This window comes from Callospermophilus lateralis, chromosome 16 (genome assembly GCF_048772815.1).
Source record: "Callospermophilus lateralis isolate mCalLat2 chromosome 16, mCalLat2.hap1, whole genome shotgun sequence".
Taxonomy (NCBI): Eukaryota; Metazoa; Chordata; class Mammalia; order Rodentia; family Sciuridae; genus Callospermophilus; species Callospermophilus lateralis.
In genome coordinates, this window is record NC_135320.1 from 70,808,646 (window position 1) to 70,836,388 (window position 27,743).

General features: G+C 40.9%; 1 protein-coding gene across 1 annotated transcript in view; it reads right to left on the minus strand.

Moving 5' to 3' along the window:
- Positions 1 to 1,892: 1,892 nt before the first annotated feature.
- The window catches only part of Ext1 (exostosin glycosyltransferase 1), a 263,601-nt gene continuing 237,750 nt past the window's right edge, over positions 1,893 to 27,743 (minus strand). The window contains exons 5-11 of the mRNA XM_076835598.2: positions 21,946 to 22,078; positions 19,438 to 19,556; positions 18,241 to 18,336; positions 13,487 to 13,576; positions 8,030 to 8,190; positions 6,052 to 6,223; positions 1,893 to 2,396 (exon numbers count right to left, since the gene is read on the minus strand). Of these exons, the coding sequence (XP_076691713.1) occupies positions 2,211 to 2,396; positions 6,052 to 6,223; positions 8,030 to 8,190; positions 13,487 to 13,576; positions 18,241 to 18,336; positions 19,438 to 19,556; positions 21,946 to 22,078 (957 nt within the window). The 3' untranslated portion in view covers positions 1,893 to 2,210. The remainder of the gene's footprint in view (positions 2,397 to 6,051; positions 6,224 to 8,029; positions 8,191 to 13,486; positions 13,577 to 18,240; positions 18,337 to 19,437; positions 19,557 to 21,945; positions 22,079 to 27,743) is intronic.

The following is a 27,743-nucleotide window of genomic DNA, read 5'->3' on the forward strand; positions in this document are numbered from 1 at the left end:
TGCAGCTTAGATGACATGAAACCTATTGGACATTTAATAGAAAAATACACGTGGACTAAGAGCTAATTGTATCAAATGCATAAGAGACATCACATCTACTTAAGGGACAATGTCACATGTTTGAAAGTGGGCTAAGGAGAGTCAGTCTGGAGGAGAGAGATGTAGGGAGCTGTTCTGAGTCACAGGTGACAGAGAAAAGTCCCTCTTCTTGAACTTCCTTGCCTATATATCACTCGCAGGACGGCATCTGGACCTGGGGGCTCTGATCCTTGCTCTGCTGCTAGGCAACCTGGAATCATCATCTCTTTGACCTCTAAAAACACCTGCTTTCACTCCTGTTCATAGTTCCCCGAAAGATATCCAAGTTCCTCTTTCTCTCCCAGGTATCTACAAAGAAAGGATGAGTTAGCATCCACCAGACAGGATTTCCACTGACTTTAGCCACATACTTGACGTTATTGGAACACAGTTTTGTGATGAACTTTCCTTCTAAGACAAAACTGGAAATACATGTATGGAATATGGCAGGTGTTTTTTTTTTTTTTTTTTTTTGCGGGGGGACTAAAGTGCTTTTTGTTTATTCTGCATAATAGATCGTAGGGACCAATAATCTGTCTAGTCCCTGTTCTCTTTTGCCTCTTCCAAGTAGAAGAAAGCATTTGATATCAGAAGTCCCCATTTTTTATAAGAGAACTGAGATATGATTTGTGAGTTTTTTTGTTTGTTCATTTGTTTTTGTAGTTTCACAATCATCATAAGCTCAAGACAGCCTTTGCAGCAATAGAAATGTTCTTTTTAACAAGAAGCACAACTGAACTTCTCACAGACTAAAAAATTACAATGAAATAAAAGAGTATTATGCCAGGCGCAGTGGTGCTTGCCTGCAATCCCAGCAACATGGAGGATGAGGCAAGAGGATTGTTAAGTTTGAGGCTAGTGTCATCAACTTAGCGAGATCCTGTCTCAAAACCAAAAAAGAGAAGGGCTGGGAATGCAGCTCAATGGTAAAGTGATCCTGGATTCAATCCCCAGTACCAAAAAAACAAAATAAAAAGAGTATTCACTTTTGTTTCTGATTATTTCGCTCGCCAGTTTCTTGCTCAAAATAATGTTTGAGCAAAAATGGTATTAGGGTCCCAATGGTGAGGCATACTCTGTTTACAGCAATCCTCTTGTTCAATGGTGTGCATTTATACATTATTACTTCTTTCTCAACAGAGAAGCTTCCGAAACTTGAGGTTTTCACAAGCATTTAAGAGCTTGTGTTATAAATAATCTGTTCCCCCAGTACAGCCATTTTTTCCTTGGCCTCTAAACCAAAGCCTTTCCCAGCTCTAATCAGACACAGGTTAATGGCTGACTCTGTCATCAGGCCCAAAACCTCTGAAAGGCATTGTGGGTTGACATTTCCATCTTACTAACATGCTGGTGGGTTGTGTGGATGGTTCCTTGTGCAATATGAACATTTCTTAATTATACTAGTAGTGTTTTCTTGGTACTAACTCCCCCCACCCCCCAATGAAAAACATTATCATACTTATATATCTCAAACAAAACTTATATATCTCAATTCAGTTAGAATTGCCTACCTGAAAGTCATAATACTTGCTCTCATGCAGCGACATTTTAGAGATAAAAGTTCAAATGGGTTTGAAAATTCAAATTGGAAAACAATTTGCACTGGCAAAGTTGAATAATGAACTTGTCTTAACTTATGCTTAGTTACTTCTTGACACTGGGTAGAGTGACTTATTGTGTTTCCCGTGAAGTCTGAGCTTTTGCAATTGCAGGAGACCCTGCGTGACCAGCCGCATCCATGTCTGTGGGAAGGGGAGCAGCAGCTTTGAAATATTCACAACCAACACAATTTTGATTAAAGAAAGAACTCTGGTTTTTAATAGTTTTGATCATTAAAAAAGTTTAAACCTGCATAGCAATCATTTCAAAAATAATTATTTAATGTTCCATAATTAAACTGTACACAACCTAGTCTTGGGACATAGAAGCCAGTGAGGTGAGTTTGGTGCAGTCCCAGGAGCCAGGAGTCAGGTTCTCATTGGCCTTTTTTTTTTTTTGTCATTCTGTTCGTCTAGGTTTTTTTTGGATACTTGGCACAATCTGGCTCCGCCGATGAGCGGATCTGCACTGGGAAGAGAGCGCAGCTTGACCCGGGACCTGCTCGCTTCCCCTCCCCCACTCGGCCGCATTCCTCAAAGTCGTTCAATGTCTCGGTATTTCTTCCTCAGGATGGAGACCTGGTCTTTAAAAAGCACGGGGTCGAGCCTCATCTGAGAGTGGATCAGCGGCATGTAGCCAAACCAGCTGGCAAACGTATTCATGCAGCTCTGTCGCTGGGCAAAGTGGTCAGGGTCAGCCCAACGGGAAGCCCGGGAAGTCTAGGGAGAAGGAGAGACAGGACAATGAGAGGTGTGCCCGGTGAGAGGGAAACGCTGCAGGACAATGAGCCAAGCCAGGTGAGTGGTGGGCCAGCAGCAGAGTCCAGGCCTGGGCCCAGCCTCACCGTGCACACGGCGGGGGAAGAAGCAAGGTGCAGGGGCGGCAGCCTTGCCAGCTGTCCCCAGGGCACCCAAGTTCATCACCGGGGAAACACACCTATTTCCTTCAACTTTTCTGAGTTGACCAATTCTCTAGTCAGGGAATGAAAATGCTTATCAAGTAAAACTCAACCACGATGGTCACTAAATGCACTTCTCTTGTCACCTAGGACCAACTACTGTGACTAACAATGCTTTCTTGGTTTCAAAAACAGTTTTTAAAATCCTTCTTGTTGTGGGGCTGGGGTGGCGCACGCCTATAATCCCAGCAGTTTAGGAGACAGGAGGATGGCGAGTTCAAAGCCAGCCTCGAGGCACTAAGCAACTCAGTGAGATCCTGTCTCTAAATAAAATACACAATGGGGCTGGAGATATGGCTCAGTGGCTGAGTTCCCCTAGGTTCAATTCCTAATACAAAAAATCCTTATTGATTTGGTTGATTTGAAGATACTAGTAGTCAACTGTGAAGTCTGTCTTTCTACCTATTCCACTCTGGTCTTCTCCTGTCTTTCTACCTTTTTAAAGATCTACGGAATCCCTTTGTTTAAAACTCATATGTATGGCTGAAGAAGAAACAAAACCTTACACTTCATGCGGGACTAGTATCACATGGCCGCTAAAAATCTGACCTCTCCTCTATAGACTTTTCTACTGAGATGACTCCACAAAGCACAAGGAGTTTGTCTGTAAGGCTGTTCTTCTGCACTTAAATCCCCTGATTATTCTCTTCTCTTAACCCAGAATGGCTGCATTTTCTATTCCTCTAAAGTGCCCAAAGATTACTTTTTAAAGGGCAATCAGTTCCTGTAAAGAGTCAGTGCTCACCTACAACAGAAAAAGATTTATTCTAGGCAAGTAAAAAAGACCATTAAAATCTTTTTAGCTCTCTATGTTGCCCCTAAGGTTGATTAAATATTTTTAGATCATGTAAATGATTGACATTGATATAAAAGCAAGCTTTAAATGACTTGAGTGACAAAATTTAAATAGAAAACTAAGCCTATTGTCTTTAAAGCCAAGTTTTTATGAAAACAAGAAAAAGATAGGCTGCCCTGTTATAGGAAAAAAAAAAAAAACAAGGTAAATAAGCAACTCTTTAATGGTGTGTGTGTGTGTGTGTGTGTGTGTGTGTAAGTTTGTATGTACGTATGTGTGTGTGTGTGTGTGTTCAATGTGTTTATGTCCCCACACATTGTTACAAATACACTTTCATGGGAAAGTACATTTTAGTGTGAAAATCATTCAGAGTCACTTTAAAACTGTTAGTGTCATCATGCTTGAAAATAACATCAAAAGTAAATACAAATGTCAAGTTATCTCTGAGCAGCAGAAAAAAAAAACACTATCTATGAAGTGTTTTCATGAAGTTCATTTGAGCTCACAACCAGCGGGGAAAGTAAAAGCATGAGGTAATAACACCCCCATTTTATGGATGAGGGGGCAGGCTCAGGGACGCTCCAGTCATTTGCTTGCTCCCTTCCTTAGCATTCACACTAGGAGAACTCCACATGGTAAATCAGGGCGAGGTCACAAATGAAGCCGACTGTGGGTTCCTATTGGAAGGGACACTCAGTCCCATAGGTGTCTTGCTTTGTTCCTAAATCCATGTGGCTTTATGGGCCATTTTGGAGGGGCTCTTTTCCATAGTGGCTGAACCCCACACAAGGGCAGGAGTGCTCACATATGCAAATGGAAATACCCAAGAGCATCGGCTCATTCTCATTCACAAATTAAAAAAAAAAAAAAAAAAAAAGGTGAATTGAATCATTTAAGTATCTTTCTTTGCCACTAGATTTGAACATTTATTCTGGGTCAACCAACATGTATTAGAAAAGACATCGTTCCTCTGTAATGAAAACTGATCTTAGAGCATGATGTCTGCTTGCTTTACTGGGCACACAAAATTTCAACAAACTCATGGGTATGGAAGGGAGAAGGGGGCAAATGCAGGACCTGGTTGCATACAGGTAGATCTAAGGTTCCATTGAAATTTGCCCCCATGAGATTTGAAAAATTACTAGAAACATTGCTTTGACTGAATTTGGCAAATCTACGAGAGGGGACAAAATGAACCCCTAAGATTAAATATCCCTGCAACTCCTCTTGCTAGTTCTTTCAGTAACCGGAGGGCAGTAGAATTTTCCACTGGAACCCTTTGCTCACTAAGGACACCTCTTTTGTCATAAACAGGAACTAGAACAGTGCCTGGTAACCTGTATTGCTCAGGAAATGCTAGATGACTAACTTTTATGAACTTAAAATCCTTTATATTGTTTGCTCTCACTAAATCAAGTAAATGTGAAAAAAAAAATCAATTTGGTTAACATGACCCTTGTCAAAACCTAAGTTATTAACACCCAGATCAACACCTGTTAGAACACAGCCCAAACTGAACTGACACAATCAAGTTAAAGACTGCTTATCCAGGTCGACTCTAATCCTGCTGCCTGCTCTGTGATCTAAGTTAGGTAGCTCTAATGGCCTTAATTTATGTTTTTTGATTCTTACATACAACATTGGCTCTGTCCAAGAAGAATAAAAATAGAAAAACTTCAACATCTTCAGATGGGTACCAGGAGTCTAAGGTATAGGAAATCTATCAGTGGAATGAACAGAGTCTAGTAAAATTTCCTTTACTTTTAAAAAAGCTTTCCCTTCTATGAGAATGATTTCACCATTTTCATTTTAAAGATGAGCTGAATTTCAGAAGGCAATTGATGTGCCCACAGGTTGTTAAAGCTGGTTCTAGAACTGAAAATCAAATACTGTGACTCTTGGCATTTTACTATGATACATACTCTACTCATGAGCAAACACTGGTGGGCTGTGCTGAAGACAATATTGTTTGCTTGTCATTAAATAAGACACCATGAAAAACTTTAAATGCATTTTCATAGGTCTTCAACTCTATGGATCAAATGTTTGTGCAACAACCCCCTACCACCACCACTGCCGCAGCAGCCCCATTTCCATATGAAGCCTAATCCTCACTGTGATGGTACTGCAGATGGGAACTCTGGGAAGAGATTAGGTCATGAGGGTAGAGTGTTTAAGAATGGGATTAGAGACCTTATAAAAGGGACCCCAGAGAGCTCTCTTGCCCTTTTTCTAGCAAGTGAGAATCCTGCAAGCAGACAGTCATGGAAGAGTTAGGAGCAGGCTCTCACCAGATGCTGAATATGCTGGAACCTTGATTGGGCACTCTCTAGCTTGCAGAAGGGTAAGAAATGGATGTTTGTTATTTAAGCCACCCTGTCTATGGTATGCTTGTTATAGCAGCCTGAAGGGACTAAGACGAACTCTAAGGACATATCTTTTGCAGGTCCCTGTAGGTTAAATGAGAGCTTTACGTTCATTCCAGAGCTTTCAAATGTCGGGTATTTCTGATATCTCCTCATCAAGCTTCTACAGAGTTCCTGGAGGAACACAAGTCCTCTTTACCTTTGGCTGAACCACCAGTGAGCTAAGCAAGGGAAGAGAGTTCTCTTTGCCTTACCTGTCCCATCATTGTCTCCTTATACTGCTTCTTCTGGGTCACTTTTATTGGAGGCAATTTTGTCACAGCAGACACCAGGAAATTCATGAGAATGTCCTCACAATTGGCCAGTTGGTCCACCATGTTCTTCAAGCTGGCTGGCAGGTAATGGGAGTACAGGTAGTGATAATATCTGTAAAAACCAAAGACAGGTTTCCCAGGGTGTCATTACATAATGACAGGTGGACCTGATGCACATAACCTTCCTTCAGTCCCTAAACATGTTGCTGGATGGTGATGATGATGATCACTATCTCTTACCTGCTATATGCCAGATAATATTCTAATGTGTTTTATAAATGCCTCCTCTAATCCTTATATGGAATCTATGAGGAGGGCGGTATTATTATTCCCATTCTACAGATGAGGACACAAGGTACAGAGATACACATAGCTGCAGATACTGCTTGCTCGGCTAACTTTAATATCAGTCTGGTCAGTTAGAAACAAACTGAATACTTAGATGGTAAGAGAAGTTACTTACACGTGAGACAAACCATAAGAAAGAATCAGATTCATCTGTGTGGCGGTGGAGGAGGAAGGGGAACAATGAACTTTTGAGAGGTGAAATCTTGAGATCAGGGTTCAGTTTAAATGCTCACACATTGGGCATTTCCAACCCTGTCTCGGAGATGGCAAGATTTTCTATTCTTTACAGCAAAGATTAAGGTATGACTGGTGTGATCCCCTCACTAAGACAAAAAAACAGGGTTCCACCAGTGATCCAGTGGGAAATGCTACCTATGTGTACTCACTAGTCTGGCTACCTTTCTCCAGATGGCTGGTTTTAAAGACCAAATATATGCAATTGAGTGCAAAATTTAAATCTCCATCCATGGCTTTTTTCAACATATCCTTTTGGGTGTGTTTACATGTCCAAGACTGAACTTCTATATTTTTCACAATTCTCATTCCATCTGTAGCTTTCCCCATCCCTGTTGATGACTACTCTTGTTCTTGGATCAAAGAAACAAAACAACAACATCAAATCCCCCAAACACAGAAGTCATTAAATTCTACACCCAATCTATTAAGGCATCATGCTAAAGCATCTTCAAAATATGCCCACAATCTAGTCATTACTTATTATCTCCACTGTTGGCTTCCTGGTCCCAGGTTCCATCATCTCTAGAAAATGCCAATCACCTCTTTATAGGTGTTCCTTCTCTACCTGGTCCCTGTGTAGCCTATTATCAACACAGCATCCAGAGTGGATGCCTGGAACATTGACACGGTATCTGTTAATGTTCAAACCCCTGCACTGGCTCCCTGGGTCACTTAGAAGAAAAGTCAAGTCCTCTTGCATCTGGGCTCCCTAAACTCCCTGACCTGTTCTGACTTACTCCACTCTCATCATACTGTTCCACCCACATTCTGCCTCTTGGTGTTTATTCTAGCTGTACTCCAAAGCCAGAATGCTCTTGACCAACTTCGTAGTCTCTGTGCATATCTCACCTGCTCAATAAGCATTGCCTTGGCCACCTGCCAACCTGTTCCATCTCTACCATTTCTGATCCTTTATCTTGATACATCACCTATCTCCTTAACATCCTATGGTGTCTCCCTTGCATTGGCAGAAACTTTTATTTTTCTGTTTTACTCAATGGCGGCCCCAAACACCTACAACAATGACTGGAGCTCTTGAATTAAGATACGTTTTTATTGTCAATATTCTCAACACTGAATTACCCAATATACCCCTGAGCAGAGTTTCCACATTTCAGTTTAACTGAAAAATACTATTCTGCCACAATTTCAGGAAATGCAATAAGCCAAAAAGTTTCACTGGTTTAACAAACACACTTGCCACAACGACAAAACTTATATGGGGACACAGACTAATGTTCAATAAAGTTAAGATTTGGTCCAAGTCCCTATTTGTGCAGTTGCCAGAAACTAAAATATGAGGAGAAATGAGAGAAATGTGTAAACTGCTCACTTGTGGTAAATAGCAGCTCCTGTCAACACCATGGAGTAGTCGTTCGTCCACTTGGATGTGTACCCCCACCGCTCCTTAGAGTTATCCCAGAAATGGCTGCGTGCAGGGTACCCCACAATCCTCTCGGGAAAGCTCTGCCACACTGTGAAGGCAAAATCCACCTGCAGGCAGAACACAAGCCAAATAAGCAATCAACAGTGTTAACAAATGTCAACAAAACATTACCTTCCCCCTCTAATTCATGATGCAAAAGCCCGAGACTGTTTCGAAACATTAATTCCATGTATTCATCAGCAAATTAAACTGACTGCTTGACATTTCGCCCCATAATTATGCACATTTTAATGTTTTCTGTTAAGGAAATTTCAGATTAGTGTGGAAATGAAAGGAAAAAAAGTTTGATGATATGTCTTTTAGAAATCCTCTCTGTTCAAGCAAAAAAAAAGCAGTTATTCCCTGCCCCCACACAAGGTACATGTGACTATTGAGTCACAAGAGGCAGAGATGACACATCTGTTTTATAAATGAGAGCAGACTTCCTGTGTGCGTCCATAGTGAATCTATACCATGCATCTAACCAGCAGATATCAAGCCAAAGTGACCGAAATTAAAGCATCTTAAGAGCAAGAGAAAAGATTTTTTTTTTTTTTTTTTAAAGCACAAGTTTAACATGAAGACAGAGTAGATGACCCTAAAGAAAGAAGAATTCAGGCTTCTCAGGTTTGAAGTGCAAGGAAATTCCACAAAAGCACCCATAAGTGAAATCACTAAGAGTAAGTGAGGACCAGGCCCAGGGAAGCCACAGGATTATTTTAAAGAAAAGGTAGCTGAGGGCTTTCCAGTGTTTATAAGGATCCAACGCAAGTCCTTCTGAACCTGCTTCTGTTTTCAAGTGTGTAAGCTCACTTCTGACTTGCTATGATCATTTGATGAATCAAAAATAAAACTATAATCCACCATATAATGCTCATAATGGTGTAGTGCTTATAATGCGATAAACCTACTTCTAGGTGCTTATATGTCTTTACTCAGTTCATCCTCACCCTGTGAGGTATATGCTCTTATAATCTTTAATTTACAGGATGGAAAATGAACATTTGTGTGCAGCAATAAGTGGCAGGGCCAAGATTCCAACCCAGGCAATCTGGTTTCAAGTTCAGTGTGTACTGTATTCTAACCTCTCTTTGGCTCTCTCGCTATAGTGTTGAAATCAATTTATGTCTTTATAAGGGTTACTATTTACAGTCTTTGCCCCATTTCTTCTTGATAAGCAAGGCAAATAGAAATTTCATTGATTCTGCAAATAATTCAAGTCTCAGGACTGTGATGGTGGCTGGGGGATTGAAGGATGTTGCTGAGTCTCGCCATCAAAGAAGTTCAAAAGAAGAGCAAGTAACCATTCACCAAAGCCAAAAGCTGAAAACAACCCAAGTTCCATCCACCACAGAGTGTGATCATGAGACACACCGGTAAAGCAAGTGCCACAGCATGGAGACTCAGAAACATTATACTAAGAGAAAGGAGCCAGGATAGGCAAATCCCCAGAGATAGAAGACAGAGCCGGGGGTTGCCAAAGGCTGGGAATGATTGCTTGACTAGTCCAGGGTTTCCATTGTGGGTAATAAAAATGTTTTCTAAGACAGAGGTTATCATAACTGCCCAATATTGTGAACAAATGAATCAGCACAGAATTATATACTTAAATGTTAATTTTTTAAAATGCTAATTTTACTTTTTTAAAAATTTTTACCTCAAAAAAAAAAAAAAAAAAAAAAAAAAAAAACGAAGCCAATGTGCCTTGATCAATATTTCCCAAGCTTTTTTGCCATTCTCATATCACATATTCAATGTATTAGGAAAGATTTTTCTTCAAATTGACTTTTATAAAAAAAAAATAACACTTATCCTAGGTAAAAATACCAGTAAAATTCTGGGTTTGATTATTGGGAATATTATTTTCTAACAAAGACTAAATTAAAAACAATTGTTTAAATAAAATACTTGTAACGAACCATGAACAACTCTTTTCTATTTTATGTATACAAACCATCTTTTTGGAAACACTGGCCTGGGTGATTTTTAAAGATACTTTTATCTACAAATTCTTCAGGCTTCCAAGTCACTCTTTTTGTAAACAGCCATAAATTCTGTGTAAAACTTTGGTGTCTGTGATGGTTAATTGTATGCACTAACTTGACTGTACCAAGAAGAACCTGGAGAAAAGATCACTTCTGGGCATGTCTGAGAGATTCACATTCCAATCTACGGACTCCAATGAGGCAGACTGTGCTCCCAACCTGCCTGGGCAGCATTCAATGCATGGAGGGGCAGGAGGCAACAAAAAGGTGGAGGAATGAGGAATTCACTTTCTTTCCTTCCTGCCTGCTGGCTTCTGGGACATCACCCCCTACAGCTATTGTTCTGAGACTTAACCATTAGCTGCCATGATTCTCAGACCTTCCTGTATCCCCAGTTTACAGATGGCAGATTGTGGACATCCCATACTCCACAATCCTTCAGGCAACTCCTCATAATAAATCTCCACTAGCTCTGTTTCTGTGGAAAACTCTAATACACTCCCCTATCTCAAGATGAAAAGATTTAACATGGCTTATTCCCCAGAAACGTACCTTGGGGGAGGAGGCTGGTGTAACATACATTAAGAAAACTTGGTGGGGAACGGGACATCTCAAAAACACAGCAAGGGAGCGGGCAGCATTTGCCAGGAGACTGAAATTAGGTCACGATAACCTATACATTGTCACTGGCATCCAATACTAATGGCACCAACTGATGGGCCAGTACATTCTGCTGCCTGTTGTCAAAGAATCTGCCCGGCTGTCAGCACTCTTTGGGGTTTTCCATTATTCTTTGAAAAGGAAACACATGCACCGGCAGCTACTATAGAACCCAATGGGGTGTTTTTATCACATGAATTTCTTACCCTCTCAAAGCTGTTTCAAGTCATTTCAAAGAAACTCAAAAGTAAATTCAGATAAAACTATGATTCTTGGGATAGCACTGCTTTCATGGAGATCATTAACACATCAAAGAAGGCAGAGGTCAGCTTAAGGCCTGTTCTCTTAAAAATCAACATCTGTTTTCTTTTGAGGATTTGCAGCAACCCAGATAAATGTAAATAACTATAAACCAACTATATCTAATACCCTTTATAGGATGCTGTTTAAAACTCTATCGTTAATGCTACAGAGAGACATTTACACAAGCTGGGAACCCTTAGAGAGGAAATAAGCTGAACCAACATCTATTCACCTAAAAAAAGAGAGAAGAGAAATCCTTGCCCACGACCATTTTAGGCAACATAACCACTCCACTGATGAGCGGGCAAAAGCAAACCAGACTGCCAGCCTCTTAAATTTACATATCATTTTCAACCCACGTTGACTTCTAATTACTTCACATACAACACATGTTCTTCCCAGCATGCACAGAGTGGTTGGAATTGCTATTCTTTGAAAGGAAATTCACCAGCACAAAGATGCATCACAACAGCTGAAAGTTATTTCACAATGGGACATGAAAAAACAAACCTCAGGATGAGACTAATTGCCTCATGCCCAGGGGAAGAGATAAAGAGGAATCCATACTCCAGGCCACAGGACGATGACTCAGGTAGTGGTCTTGACCATTCAATCCCCCATGACAATGTGCTGTTTTGCAGTGTTTGCCCTCTGAGATGTACTGCCCACTCTTTCTGCCCTGCTCTAGGCACTGGGAATGAAGGGACCTCAGGGACTGCACCACCTGGTCCTCCTTACTGGCGGGTGTCTGGTTAGGTCAGGTCAATGGGAAACACCAGCAAGAAAATGTAGATGGGACCAGAGAAGCCAAATGTCTCCTTCCCGCGACCTTCTTACTTTGGCACCAGAGTTCTGGCACCAGCCATGTCTCTCTGTGATCCCAGCCCTTGTAGGGAGGCCTTTCCTTTTCCTTCAGGTCTAGGGGTAGACACTGCTTCCTGATCTTGCAGGTACCTCCCCACCCATCCCTCCTCAGTAATCCCAGATTCTTCCACTTGAATCCTTCCCCTTGAATCATCTGATTCAAATTCGGTTTGCTGCCAGGACTTTGATAGATAGAGGCAGGAACTGTGTAACCAAAGTACCTGGCATAGAGACCAGAACAAAGAAATCTCTCGATAAATACTTGTTGAATGAATGTGCTCCTGGGATGCCAGCTTCCCTTGCAGGAAGCAGCAGAAAAATGTAGGCTGGTGTGTCTCCCAGCTTGTATTTCATAGCTATTTTTCCCTCTGAATGTGAAGCATCTCTTCTCCCAGCAACCCTTGCTCCGGACAACCCTTGCTCTGGCCGCTGCACAGGCACAATTGGCTGTGTGTTCCCCCTTTAATCCACACAGCGCTCACTCCCTCAGCCATTCATTCAACAAGTATTTATAGAGCTTTGGCTACATAGAAAGCATTTTAACAAGGTGAGGTCCGGGACATTGTGTCCTGGGGTTATTTAGGTTGCCCTTGTATATAGCGTCGGTTCAACTCCATCGGATGGAAATTGGAAGCAGCCGTGGAATTTCAAGAAAGAGACACTGAATTGGGCGGCCTAGGTCAACACCAAGGCCCACTGTTAGAGCCAATGTGGGGTGGGTCCAGAAGAGTGTGTGCTGCTCAGTGCTTATGCTGAACTAGAAAGGAAAATAAAAATGAGTAAAAGAGGCAAAAGAAAGGTGGAGGGGGGAGGATAAACAGTTAAGTCTCCATGCTGTTTCAGCAGCTACCATGAATAGAATGTTTCTGATATATTACATTTTTATACAGTTGTCTTTGATCTCAACTATGCCTTAAAGTAAGGCTTCAGAGATCAATACTCATTCGAGTTGTAAAAAATTGGTTTTCTATCATATCTGTCTTCTCCCCCACATGCATTTTTTGTGGGGGGAATCTTATTTTTGGTCAAATATCTGAACACCTAAAATAGCAGGGGTCTCCATCTCAGCCTTAAAGTGGGGGGGGGGGGAAGAGTGCTTTAGGTCAAGACAGGAAAACTGCATTTAGAACCCAGAACAGCAATTCCTAACAGGCATCTCACAGGGATTGGGATAAGTAGGGAAGGATGGGTGTCGGAATCTGGACCACACAGTCTCAGGATAATGCATTAGAGAACCCCCTACCATTGGTAGTACTCACCTGCCCCCAACTGTGCTTTTTAAGAACAAAAAAACGGAGGGCAGGCTGCAGGGGAGAGACAGGCCCAGTCATGCAAATGAGAAGCCAATTAGCAGAGAAAACAAAAGAAGAAATGCCCTCCTCCGGGTGCCAGGTGGAGCAAGGTGCTGGGTTAATTAAAACCAATTCTGCAGAAAGTTTTGAAAAATGTTTTCAACTTTCACCACAGCAAAGGCAAGAGAAGGGCTGGCACCTGGGGACGTGGGGGCACTGGCTGGAAGAAGTCTCCAGTCCACTCTAGGGCTGGCCCTTACCTCAGTCGTGGAAAGCACAGTGTCCTCGTCAAGGCTGAGCACAGCGTCTGTGATGATGTTGTCATAGGGCAGAAACCGGCTGCTCATCACCTGCAGAGTAGGCAGAATGCAGGCAGGAGGGAGGGAAGGAGGGAAAAACAGAGGTATCGTCAGAGTCCTGTTTTCAGGAGAATTCCCCCTTCCTCGCCTTCATAAAGATGCTCTACTGCCTGGTCATTCCTCAACTTTGAAAGATTTCTGCTCCCTTTTGTTCAGCAACTACTGGGCACCTTCCGTGTACCAGGCACCTTGCTGGTTGAAGGAGGACAAAGATAAATAAGATATGTGCCCTGTCTTTGAGGAGCTCGTAGTCTGTAGAGACCACGATTCATTTGACTAGTTTTAGCTCAAACTGAAAAATGCCAAGAGACCAGAGGACAGAGCAGTCAGTTGCCTGGAAGAGCAGAGGAAGACCTTGAGGGGCAGAAATCACCAGGTGCAGATGGCAGTGGGCAGTACACATAGGAGGCTCTGCAGATGCAAAGGGATGGAAGAGAGAATCAGCACCTGGAAGGCAGGATGGAGTGAAAAAGAGGTGTGGCCAGGCTGATCACAGGTCTGCAAATATTTACAAATTCCACTATATGTTTATTTTAGTACAGAATCTAAAGAATATATTGTCATTTCTATTGTAGCTATACCAATCTAGGATTTCTATTGTAGCTATACCAATCTAGGATTTACAAATCATTTCATTAAAGTAAAACTAAGTATGGGCAGGGGATATAGCTCAGTTGGTAGAGTGCTTGCCTTGCATGCACAAAGCCCTGGGTTCAATCCCCAGCATCACAATAAATAAATAAATAAGACTAAGTTGACTTAAAGAAAAATCTTTAGTAAGTAATAACACATGTAATTCACAGATTTAGAAAAATTGTGCAAATAATATAAGAATAAATTCTGGGCAAATCCAGAATCAGGCATGGTGAGATGTGTGAGTGTGTGTATGTGTCTGGTTGGGGCTTTGAGAACAAGGGCATCAGTAGGAACATGGAGACTGGGGAGGCCACTGTATGACACTCATGCCTCCTCACCTTTGTGTAGAATACATCACCCAAGAACTAGTATTTTTTTGACCATTTAGTATGTACCAGGAAATGTTCCAAGTCCTTTATAAACATCATCTCATTTCATCTTTATAACAACCCATATTATAGAGGAGGAAACTGGGGAGCAAGAAGGGAAAGTGCTTTGCCCAAGATGCACCCTGGTTTCAACCTGGGAGCTATGACTCTGAGCATTTCAGCCGCAGTGCTGTAACTGTGGCAGGTCTGGAAAGAACCTCAAAGTGAACATGGGGACAGATGAGGTGACTGCACCTTCATTGCTGTCCTCTGGAAGTATGTAGCGGTTATGTCGGTCGGCTCTTCTGAATTCACACAGATAGACCTGAGACAAGACATGCTTGCCGTCGTCTGAGAAGCACAAAGCCCAGAGACAGAAGGAGCTCAACAATGGAGATGAAGGGGAAGGGGAGAAGGAAGAGGAGACACCTAATTGGCTGCCAAGGCACACACACTCCACAAATCGGAGCTCCCCAAAGAAGGCACAGCTGTGCTGATACAGAGAAGCCAGCTCGTCTGCAGGACTCGCCTCCCATTCAGGCTCCATGCCTTGGAAGCATGGGCATCTTCAGACATTAAAGACTGACGGGCCGGAGCCATGCTAACCTTTCTCTGAGAGCTCAAGGAACAAAGCTGCAGTGTGACTGGCTTCAGGGGCTGCTCCTACACATTTGTCAACTGAGTCAGGCTTTCTTTCCTAAAACATCTTTCTCAGGCTTTCAAAATAAAATAAAACACAAAGCGATCAGCAGCCACATACACTCGGCACTCGGAAATCTCAGCCCGAAGCAGTTCTCCTGATCCTGTTTACATGTCCACCGAGGAAGGAAAGACCCATTAGCTGCCAGCTTAGCGTTGCCCTGACCTTTCCCTTGTTAGGCCTGTAGGGGAAAACTGCGAAGACAAGGCCCATAAATTCAAAACAGAATTTCACAGCCAAAGCAGCATGCACACATCGATTTTCAATTCAAGGCTAGATCTGGAGATTTTAAATGGAGAATAAGGAGGTCCTAGAATTCTTCCCTGTCATTTGCTCACTGGCTTTAAAGGATCTGTTTTCTCTTTTCGGAACCTGCTTCATCAATGGGTCACGAACCCATCAGCCAGCCACTTTCAAGTGTAGTGGAAAAACAGGGGCTTTTTTTTTTTTTTTTTAAATACTTTGCCTCAGTCAAAGTGGGTTAGTGGGAGAGGAACCACGGAAAGTGCCAAGTCAATCATGAGTGAACTGGATTTTCCCTGTGAGTTCACTTAAAAAGTATTTCACCACATGAGCATCCCACTCCTTCAGAACTAAAAAATAGCACTAGGTAATGACCAAGATTCAGGAAGTTTACTGTCTAGTGTGGCAGATAAGAAATGCATACGAATAATTCCACAAAGCTTGGTAGTACTCGTTGAGCATTTACTATGTGTCCACACTCCTTGGTACACCTGTATGCATAGCAGCACTCATTTGATTCTTTTAGCTACTGCATTAGTTAGGTATTATGAGTGCTTCCACCTACTGAAGGAGGAAGCACTTTTAGTAACTCACATTAGGTCACACAAGAGTAAGTCTGATTCTAGAACCTGTGACAAATCAGGATGTGATAATACCTCCCAGAAGAATAGCCAATAGCTACTGAACTCCTGGTGTGTGTGTGTGTGTGTAACAGGTACACTGGGCTAAGCAGATGATTGACAGTATCTCATTTAATCTTTGAGTAGCTCTCTGTAGTAGCTCAGGCTCCCTAAAATACCCAGTCTGAAGCGAGGCTTCAATGCAAAGGCTTCTTCCCTAGGAGGGGCAATCACAGGACATTGACAGGGAGAGAAAAGACTTACATCATGGGGCCCACTAGATCAGTGGCCAATAATTAGCCTGTGACTAAACAAACTACCAGGAACCCAGACATAGATATGGCTGGGAGAATCAGAGGTATCTCATGAAAGACACTGGATAAAGTCCACGGGAAAGGTACTATTTTCATCATCACCATTTTACAAATAAAGCAATTGGGAGGTTTTTTTATTTTTTATTTTTTTCCTCACCAAGAGTAAAAAAATAAAGTCAGTTAATGAATCAGTGCAGGATGGTGCTATACTACCTACAGGAGTCAGAACAGCTCCAGTCACTGAGACTGGATCTGATCTGAACATCCTGACACATCCAAACAAAGACATCAACCCAGAAAGAGATCTGGTCACCCAGGGCAGGGTACAAACGGAGTTGCCTGCATACCTCTGAGCACTGACCAGAGCTGTAGGCTCTGCCACGGGATCACTGCAGTTACTATGACTGACTGTTCTTCTAGGAAGGTAGATATAAGGGGTTGGGGGCAAAAGAGTTTTGTGTGCTAGTCCCTTTGGGAAACTAGGGTTGACAGGGTAGAACGACTGATGCCCAGAGCATGTGGCTGGACTCCAGCCCTATAAACATTAACTGCATTTATCTGGTTCCTCATGGTGTTCTAAGCATAGAACACAGTGCCAAGCACACAGTAGGCATCATAAATGGCAACTGAATAGATCCTGACCGGGCGACCACAGCAACTCTCTATGCATTAGGTTGAGCCATATGAAGCTGTCACTTTTGAGTTATTGGATGATGATTTCAAATGGTTTGACCAATAAGTTGATATTCTGTTATTCTGGCTCAGGGGTGTTTTACTTAGTGGGAGCCAGTCTCTCATGACCTGATCCCTTGATAAAGTTAGTCTTTTAGATGACACTGCTTCATCCATCTTAATTTCATTTAGTAGCGACTGATTTCTTCACAAATGGGAAAATTTACAAGAAAGCAACAAGCAGAGGCTGGAGAGATGAGCTCGCCACCCGCTGCCAAGAGCAGAGGAAGTTTCCAGGAGTAGTAGCTGGTAAACAAGGCTTATAGGACGTAGGGGAATGATGACAAACAGGGAGAGTTGAGGACAGCAGTCAAGTTTTAAGGTAAATGGCAAGACAGGAAGTAGAGAGAGGGACATAATGGTCAACGGAATCTATATGGTGAAACAGTGGAAAGACGAGAAGGCTGGGTATGGCCAGATGACACTTGGCATCAACTGTCAGGTTAGCACATTAGCAAATGAAGTATCCAAAGGGCCACAAGATGATCCAAGAGCGTTCAGCTGGGCAGAGTGGACTGGAGATCTGAAGCAGGGATCAGAGAGCAGCCCCAGTGAGAGACTTTGGATAGAAGCACCCAAACGAAATTAGGGTGAAAATGTCCTTTTTAGGTAACTGTGAGGAAATTATCTAACATCTTTTCTGAAAGACACAGTTCATTTGGATTCATAACTAGGCAAATTCACGTAGCACCACCATCCTCAAGATTTGTGGAGAGGTTACTATTGCCAGGCCCTGAATTCATGCAACCCTATGGGATATACATCATTATTTCTACTTTGTGAATGAGGAAAATGAAGCTCTAAGAACTTACATATATATACACAAAGTCAAAAGTTACTAGTTTTGGGATTAGGACCCAGGTTTGCTGATTCCAAAGCCGATTGCTGTTAAAGTTAAGGATATTCTGAGACAAGTGCAGTTTTAGAAAGCATAATCTGCAGAGCTCTTATGGGTGTTGACCCTTCTAGGGTGAACACCTTCAGTGGCCCATGAAGAAATAAAGATTCCATGGTGGTTCCCCATGAGGAACTTGAGGCCTACCTTGCTTTCTCCTTCTATGACGATGACAGGCACAGCAGTGGCAGGCCAGCGGTGTTTGGCTGGTAGAGGTTTGTCACAATTCCATAGAACTATGATCTGAAAGGAACAGGTCATTAGATGGATGGCTGGTTTAGGTGTATCTAACGTAAGTCTCCAACCCAAAGGCTCTTCTGGTAGATTGAGAGAGCCACAGGAAAGCTGGGGAGTCCAGTTAGGCAGAAGAGATAATACCAAAACTGAAATCCAAAGTGAGATTGTTCCCATACAACCCTGAGAATCTCATCACTTCCACAACCAGAGAAAGAAACAGAAAGCACAACCTAAAAATGGGTCTGTGGGGTAGGAGGAAAGAAGTAACTTCAAGGTTGCTGGAGCTTAATAAAGTAGTTTCCAAAATTCTGTTATCTTACGATGATGAGGAAGATCAACTCTGATCAAGTTAAATAAAAATGTATACTAAACATCTGAACATCTGTTGTACACTAGCGCTATGCCAGGCAATGTGGGCGAAATAAAAGAATTCAAGATAGATCTAGGATGAGCTCATGTTTGGAGTTTCCAGAATGATTGCTGATTTTTATGTGACTTTATAATTTCCAATAAAGACACTTAGTTCAAAAACATGTGTGCTTCAACATGCGTTGATTCTTTCCACATTTATAAACCTTCTTACATATACTAATTCACAAATCAGAAAAACCACTGTTAAAGAGTATGGGGCAATACTGATTTGAAAAATACTGTTATCATAGTCATGATCTTCTGCTCTTAATTTTATAGTCAAAAGTTGGTGAAAAAGAAAAGTTGGTGCCTCCTGACACCAACAAGGCTGTTTCTTCTATTGAACTTAGCATCCCGCAGCTCTGGGTGATCCAGGGGCTTTTCTGATATTACTCTTATCATTTTGACACTTAAAAACAAAATAACGTACTTACATATAGAAATGTGTAAAGTGTGCGTTTCTGAGTGTATGTGTGTAAATCTACAATACCACAAAGGTCTTTCTGTAACTCACCCCTACCTGTGCCAGGTTTTACTTCTAAGAATCTTTGGGTTGATGGAAACAGTAACAGGGCTTGGCCCATGAAAGGAGAGTAACAGGGTCTGATGCTCCATGAGCCCCGCGAGCCAAGTGTCTAACAGGTAAGGAGCCAGGAGGAATCTCTGATCTGCTGAGAAGAGGGCAGGTGCACTCACCTGGGCACAGTACTGAGACTTGGCTGCAGCCACGAGAAGCTTCAACACTGGCTGGGACTGAGAGACCAGGGGGGTCACCGCATGGATGACTGCAGTGAATTTGGAGGGAGGCTTTAAACCTGCGAAGGAAAGCAGAGAGGGGCCTAATGGAACACTGAAAAACAAGACTGAGAAAATGACTCCTTCTTGCTCCATTGCTTCACCTTGGAGCTAATGTTCCCTTCTAGCATATTTTCCCTTTGCCTCTTACGTCCTGACAGAACACAAATGAGGTGAAAAGCTGCTACTTAACTACTGCCTCAGTCTCGAGAGACCTCAAAACATGACAGATTAATGTCCATTCCCAGGTTCTTCCTCTGGCACCCCCTCCCTCCCTTGGCGATGCTTCTTGCATCTTTCTTCAGTTTCTCAGTCCCAATGTCTACACACACACACACACACACACACACACACACACACACCACTCACACTCTCAACCAATCTTCTCTTCCAGTTCACTTCTATCTCAATATGAATTTACACAAATGTGTTCTCTCTCCCAGGGGTTTGCATGTATCTGATTCTTAATTATGCAAGTGACATTTTTTTTTTTTGCCTGATTAATAGTATTTCAAATAATAACGAGCAACTGACAAAGGTTAAAAGAACAGCACCCAGAACCTGCCTGTTTAGGCTAGGGTTCTATCTGAGTTCTACCACGTAGTGGTGGGACCTTGGAAAATTACTTAACTCTCTGAGTTCCCACAGCCGTGAAATAGGGCTTCAAGTAACAGTATAAAACTTCAGAGTTACTGTGAGGATTAAATAAGTTCATGCACGTGAAACAATTAGAATGGGACTTACAAGTCATATGAGTTCAGTACACGTTGGCTGTTTTCCCTAATTCCCCTACCACCAGAATCATTATTTTGGAAAGGAAGCCCCAGTACTCCAAGAATCTTTTCTCAGTGAGTCAGTAACATATCTGAGACCAAAAGTATGTGATGCTGACTCCTACACATGGTGTGCTCTGAAGCCCTGGGTAGAGAAGGGTCATACATATGCAACACAACCACTACCACCAAAGAGAAAGCAAAGCAATAAGATGGCTTCTCCCGGTGAGTCTTCCCACAAGAACCCACTAAAAAGTTAGAATTAGGTTAAGAACCTTTTAAACTTCATTAGTTTAGAGCCACTAATTTGGCTTTAGTAGCTTAAATCAGAACAAGAGAGCACAGGGACTTTGGAGTTAAGCTTTATATGGAAGGGATCAAGGTTAGAATCAGACTATACATGTTAGACAGTTATATGAATGTTTTGTAGAGAAGATTATATCATCTGATCAGCACTTTATTTGTAACGCAGAAAGAATATAATGGCCCCGCTACCTAGGCAAACATTCAAGAAAGAATAAACACAATTGAGGAACTGCATTTTTAACAATGGGAACAAGTTGCTGGTTTTAGATTTCCCTATAATAGTTTAAGAAGCATCCTTGACACACTTCTAATGTGCTAACTCAGAGTAAAAACCACAAAACTCTAAAAGAGATGATATGAAAATTCTTAACTGCTGCCTTCATTGGACAATTACTAAATTCTAAATGTATTACCCTATCTGGACTGTTTGGTGAATTTCATATGGTCCCCATAACATGTTTGGTTTGGGTTTAAGGGTTCTGTGTCACTCACTGTGGGTGCTTCAGGCCATGGATTTCTTTATGTTTCATATTATTGGTTTCATGTTAAACATGTAAGTTTAAAATGGTGAGATGGTTTGGAAAATAATAGCCTAGAGCGAAATCTTGAGTCTTTCTGCCACAGCAACTTGCAAGATGCTTTACCATCTCAGGGTTTTTGTAGTGCTCTGATGAAAGACAACGTCCAAGGCCCGGGTACCATGAGAGCCACCAGGGCTCAAACCGTGTAAATGTCTATGGCAGCAGAAGTGGCCTATAGTGAAGCTTTCTGCCCGTCGTCTCCCTTTCCCCACTGTGATTAGATTAAATGCTGCTTGAGAGCAGAGATGTATTTTATTTGACCTTTTATTCCATGCACCTAGCATTGCATTAGAACAGCATATAAGAGGAGCACCATAAATGTTCAGAGAATTAATAAATGTGCCCTTGTCATACATTCCTAGTTATTTCTCCTTTACCTTTATTAATTCAGTTTTTCTTTGGTATAGATAGAGACTGTGGGAAAAAAAAAAAAGTTGGGAGAGCTCTTCTAACTCTAGTTTATATATGAAGAGACCTAAATTTATAGCTAACATTATTACATTCAAAATGACCCATAATTTGAGGATCCTATATTTTAATAAGAAATAACTCTATTAAATATAAAGAGTAGCTTCTCCAATGAGAAATGAGGCTCCCCAACACCACCGCCCTCACTTTTCAGTGCTCTACTGGATTTATAATTCTTGAACTTGATATGTCATTTACAACAGGGCTCAGAAGGCAGTCTGTCATGTTGGGTCACACCTTGAGTGTAGGCAAAGGCAGCTGTCTGCAAGGAATGCACTCACCTAAATTAGCATAGTAGTAAGGAAAATCTCCCAGATAAGATGAATACTGTGGTAGTACGAACAATCCTCCAGGATGTTTGTTCCATATTAAACTGTTACGTGATATGTGCTTGAATATTCTGTCCTGAATAATCTAGAAAACAAAAACATTGCACATAGTGAGGACAAGAGCCTGATATTTGATCAGGATCTTGTTCATCCAAAATTGAGGGACTAAGGCATTCAAAGTATGACACTACCCCCTTCCCCACCCCCCATCCCCCCATTCACATGGATTAAAAAACATCTGCAAGACAAAGAGAAGCGACAGGCAATGGGAAACAGTAGGGGACAGAGATTATGGCTATACAAATGTCCTACTAAAACTTCAGTTTAACCATAAATTCCATCTTGTTGTTCTATGGATGAGTCCAAGCTCATTTAGAAGTAGAGTGTGTAGTACAGACAACCTGTCCTTGATGGTAGGGTATCTAGCATGGATCCAGATCAATACAAGCAAGATCTGCTTTCCATGTACACAGAGGTCAATGTGGACTATGCAGAGACCCAACTCCAAACATATGGAAGGCAAGACATCTTCTCCAGGCTGTTGAGGTTTTGATCATTTCCCTTAATTCAGGGGGTAGACTTATTTGCTTATAATATTTTCCTTCCAAAGTCAGGGACTTTGGGTACTGATGAGCTGAAGTTTTCCTATATCTCAACCTCTAAAAGTAGTGACTTAACAATCACTCAAAACATCCTGTGAATAGGACAAAAAATACAACATATGAAGACTAAGAATAGTCAAGCTAGTTCATTAGTTTCTTTGGATTTTGGGACCTTGCAGATCATTAAATTCTATATGTTTAGAGTCAAACACTTTTCCATCCCAAATCATTTGTCAGTTGAAAGTGATTGGTTTACTTCAGGGCTTCGAACTCATAATTATATCATCTATTCCTTACAATATAAGATTTGGATACATGCACAAGGCCCTGGGTTCGATCCCCAGCACCCAAACAAAACAAAACAACAACAAACACCCCCCACATACACACACACCCAAGATAAGATTTGGAAAATCATTAACTTGATACAAAATTTCACGTTTCCAGTTTTTTTTTTTTGTTTTGTACCGAAAAACCAGCCTCTACCTCAGAGCAAAGCCTGTCCAAGGAAGCTGGTGTGACCCTTGTCCTTGGAAAGACCCACAGAGTACTCATAGGCATATACCCACCCTGCTGAGCTGTTTATCTACAAATAACAGGAGAGATCTGCAGCACCAGGTGTCCCTGACTCAGTCAGGCTAGGTGAGGACCCATAGCAACCCCCTAGCAACCACCAAACAGCATGAGACAGGGAAAATACCTGGGATGCCAGATGACCCTCCCAGTAGTTTATGGTGGTTGATAACATGTTGGGAAACCATGTAGTTCAGCACGTACTCCCCTTGTGGCTAAACCAATCAATTCAAATGACTCCCCCTCTTGTACTAACCAATCACCTTTACCCAACTTGTTCCCGCCAGTGAATGTGCTAATCATGTTTTAGAGTTGTTTTATGATTTTCCCGTGGTGTGCTTTGATTTGCTAAGAGATGCTATGATGTACATGAAGTCCCTGCCTTCCCCAAAGAGTGTATAAAACTGCTGCAAACCCTGGGCTCGGAGCCTCTCTGTGTCACCAGTTGCTGTGTGCATGCAGATGACCGAGCTAGCTCGCAATAAACACCTCTTTGCTGCTTACATCGATCTTGGTCTCTGGTAGTCTTTTGGGGGTCCTGAATTCAAGCATAACCGTACACGTGCGTGTGTGCATGTGCATGTGAGAGTGTGTGCTTAGAATATATGAGGCCCTGAGCTCATACCCCAGCACCAAAATAAATAAATAAATAAATGAATGAATAAATAAATAAATAAATAAACAAACAAACATGAAAATAGGATAAAATCTTAATGTTAAGGAGAGACTGAAGGTCCACATCACCATTTTCCAGATCTCTATTTAATACAATGTGATTTTAGGTATAAATAATTTGAAATGGAGTTTTATTATTTGCTAAATTATTTACACCCTTGTCTCATCCCACATGGTGACTCAACAAGTAATAAAGTGGGCTACATTAATCTTTGAAAATCTTGTCATATTTATTTTCTTAATGAGAGAGATGGAAGAAAGCAGGGAGAAAATTTAAAGGAGTGCATATATCTTGGTCTAATGATTTCTGAACTTTACCTTTCACTCAGATCAAAATTGCTAATTTCATATGGCTGGGCAGAGGTTTCTGACTTGGTACAGATTTTAGGAACATAGCTAAAATATGGATTTTATTCACTATGGTACAAGAACGATGGGTTATAATGCTGTTGCCTACCCATTAACTGTGAGAAAACTGTCATGGGTATGAAGAGGTTTCACATGGTTTGCAATTTCACTTTGTACCTTCCTTAGTTATACCTTCCAAATCTAAATTATCCAATTATCTAATTTATTTTCCTTTATGTATTTTTTTCCATCTACATCCTGTTTTTTATTGTTGTTTTTCCAAATGTATGTGCCTTTCAGTATATAGTCTAGTCTGGATATCAAGACACAGAATGAATTGTTAACAGATAGCATTGTAAATCCAACCAACACACAAAGGACATGAAACTCAGAGATGTCAGAGGTGCACCTTCCCTCCAGGTCTCTGAGTGGTACGCTTTTCATTGTTATTATCTCTTTGGTTTGGTATCACAACATTTTTATCTTTTCAACTTCTAGGATATGATAATCAGTTATAGTACTCTTTTGAAATACTAATAAGCATTTTATATTCTCTTCAAATGGATCCAGACAAGAAAATACCAGAACAGGTATGAGAGCAATAGCAAATGTTGAATTTAACCTTGGCCAAGCAATTGCCGCCTTATATCTCACTTTCCTCATTTGTAATAAAATAATAAAGCATCGCATTAATTGTAACAATCTCTTAGGATTTAAGAATAGCTGCTTAAGTATTTATACCTAAGACTTGATAAATCCTTGTCCCTGTGCTCATTTTCTAGGTATATTTTTTCTTATTTGTGCACAGCTGTAACAGATATTATCCATATGGATATTTTCCATAGTATTTTCATGGTTTAGTTATTCTAAATGACCATAAATGGGGCGATTTTTCCATGTAAAGCAATGAACATATTTATGCATGCATTGTTTTTTTCCAGATTAAGGATCAATTCTTTAGGACTTGGGTAAAGAATATGAATGTTATTGAGGCCATTCACATGTATTGCCAAGCATCTTTCTAAAAGGTTTATATCAACTTGATTTGGCAGAAGTTTGAAAGAGTAGGGATCTCATTTTATCAAATAAAAAGATCATTTTTCCTCTTCTAGTACCCAGTTCTCCCTATCACTACACTGGACAGCTCCCAGAATTCTTTCATTGCACCTAGTGCTTATGCTTTATTGTTGTAAGAGACTTCACATTTGGACACTTCTTTGGCTGTAAAGAAAATCAATACTCACACACACACAAATACACACACATAATACAATAATATTTTGTTATGGTCCAAAATGGCACCCTCAATAAAGATAATATTTCTTTTTTATTGGAATAAAGATGATATGTCTTACAAATTTAAATGAAAGAATGACAGGCTCCTTATTTTTTCTTTTTTTATGTGCCGTCTTAACTTTTCAAAATAATGGGCAATCGGTTATAGGTTATAGTCATTCTATGTGGCCCTGATTTGAGCTTTTGACCAAAGCAATGTTGTCCAATACACAGTTCCACCATACACCACCTTGCTGAAATAACAAGATCAATAATACTGTAGTTTGAATATTCACAGTCTGATAACTGAAGAGGAAAATGGGAAAAACTTCACAAATCTCCCACAAACAGTGCTTTCCTAGTTACCATTAGCTGTTTCCATATATCATTATAATCTCATGCACTTTTCTTTTGCTCATCTTGACTCTGACTCAGCATATGGTTTAATCCTGAGTGCCAGGTAATTGTGCAATGCTCTGATAAACAATGGAGTCCGGACTGGGGATGTGGCTCAAGCGGTAGCGCGCTCGCCTAGCATGCGTGCGGCCCAGGTTCGATCCTCAGCACCACATACAAACAAAGATGTCGTGTCCGCCGATAACTAAAAAATAAATATTGAAATTCTCTCTCTCTCTCTCTCAAAAAAACCAAAAAAACAAAAAACAATGGAGTCCATGAAGGAATGAATACTGTCCTGGTAGTAATTTACCAGTGGCCCTAACATTACTTTTCAATTGCACAATATATACCTCCTGCTCTAAAAAGCTTAGCAATGATTAAATAGCCCGTTAATTCCAAGAAACAGGACAAGAAAATTTCACTCAGACTGGAAAAACCATCAGAATTCCACTATGACAGCGTGCTTCACAAATGAAACGTTCTAGTGCCTTGACCCAGGTTTTGGAAAGAAGGATGCGGAATCCTGTCTTCAATTGTGTCTGGGAGCGTCACATAAAATTCTAGGGCTCATAGTCTCCAAAGACCCAGTAATTCCATTTCCATGGCCTGGAATAATAGTAAGAAAGAAGGACTGAGAGTTCAAGTCTGAACATAATATCTTGAGCAAAGAATCCTCAGGTCTCTGCTGCCTAAAGGTAACTTTGATTATTCTCATACCTGAGGAGCTCTAGTGCTGATCAATTGACTTTTATCATCCAAAGTGGACATTTTTTTATATACAATACTTAAATTATTTTTAACACATTGGCTTTGTTTATTTGTGTGTGCAGATGGCATTTTCTGCCACTTTCCCTGCTTTCTGTTTATGCTGATTTTGGGGGGGTAATTGGAGTAATGAATTAAGATGGGAAAAGTGAATGGTTTCTCTACATAATTTGGTAGAGAGGTCAAATTATTACAACCCAATCTTGGATTGATATAAAGAGATTTGACAGTCACTATAAATCTGAATGAAGTATGTGATTTTTAGTGTTTTAAAAAATAACTGTGTTGATGAAGAACTGCACAGCTTAAATTCAAAGGAACTAGGCCTTTCAGGGCTCAGAGATGAAAATGGCTGAACTTTATATTGAATTCAGATGAATACAACACATCCAACAATTAGTTTAGGATAACGGAGCACTAACATCAGAGACAAGGAAACAGATCCATGCAAGACCAAACTCTAAAGAAATAAAACAAATAAGCCACTATCTTTCAAATGGCAACTTAGCAAAGTGTGTATGTGCGTGCTTAAGTTACAACCTTTAAGGCTGATCAGAATATAGCAAGACAGGGTCTCTCCCAGGAAGCCTGTGAGGGTTTAGACTGAAACATTTTTTTTGAAGAGTAATTTGGCAAAATAAATTGAGCCTTCAAAATGCCTAGACTCTTTGGCCCAGTAATCTTACATTAGGAACTCCATCCTAAAGAAATAGGCAGAGATGTAGTTTAAAACACATGCAGAAAGTCACCGCTTGGATAAAGACTGTTACCTATAAAAAAATAAATAATTTGAAACATCAATAGTAACTAATAGCAAACTGGTTAAGTAAATAGGTTTACCCTCGGGTGGCATGGTAGGGTTAAAAAAAAAAATTAAAACATATGATCTGGGCATATTAGAGATAGACACAAAAGGTCAGAATCAAAAGGCCAGAAACACACCCAAAGATGCATAAAAATGGTGTGTGAAAATACTGAAGAAAGAAGAGCTTAAGAAATATGTTGGGAAAACTAGACAAAAATTTATTAATTCAAAGAAAAGAAAAAGGTTAGATTTTCTAACACAGATTATACATAAAAGCAATCTGTATTAAATAGTTACAATTAGCCATG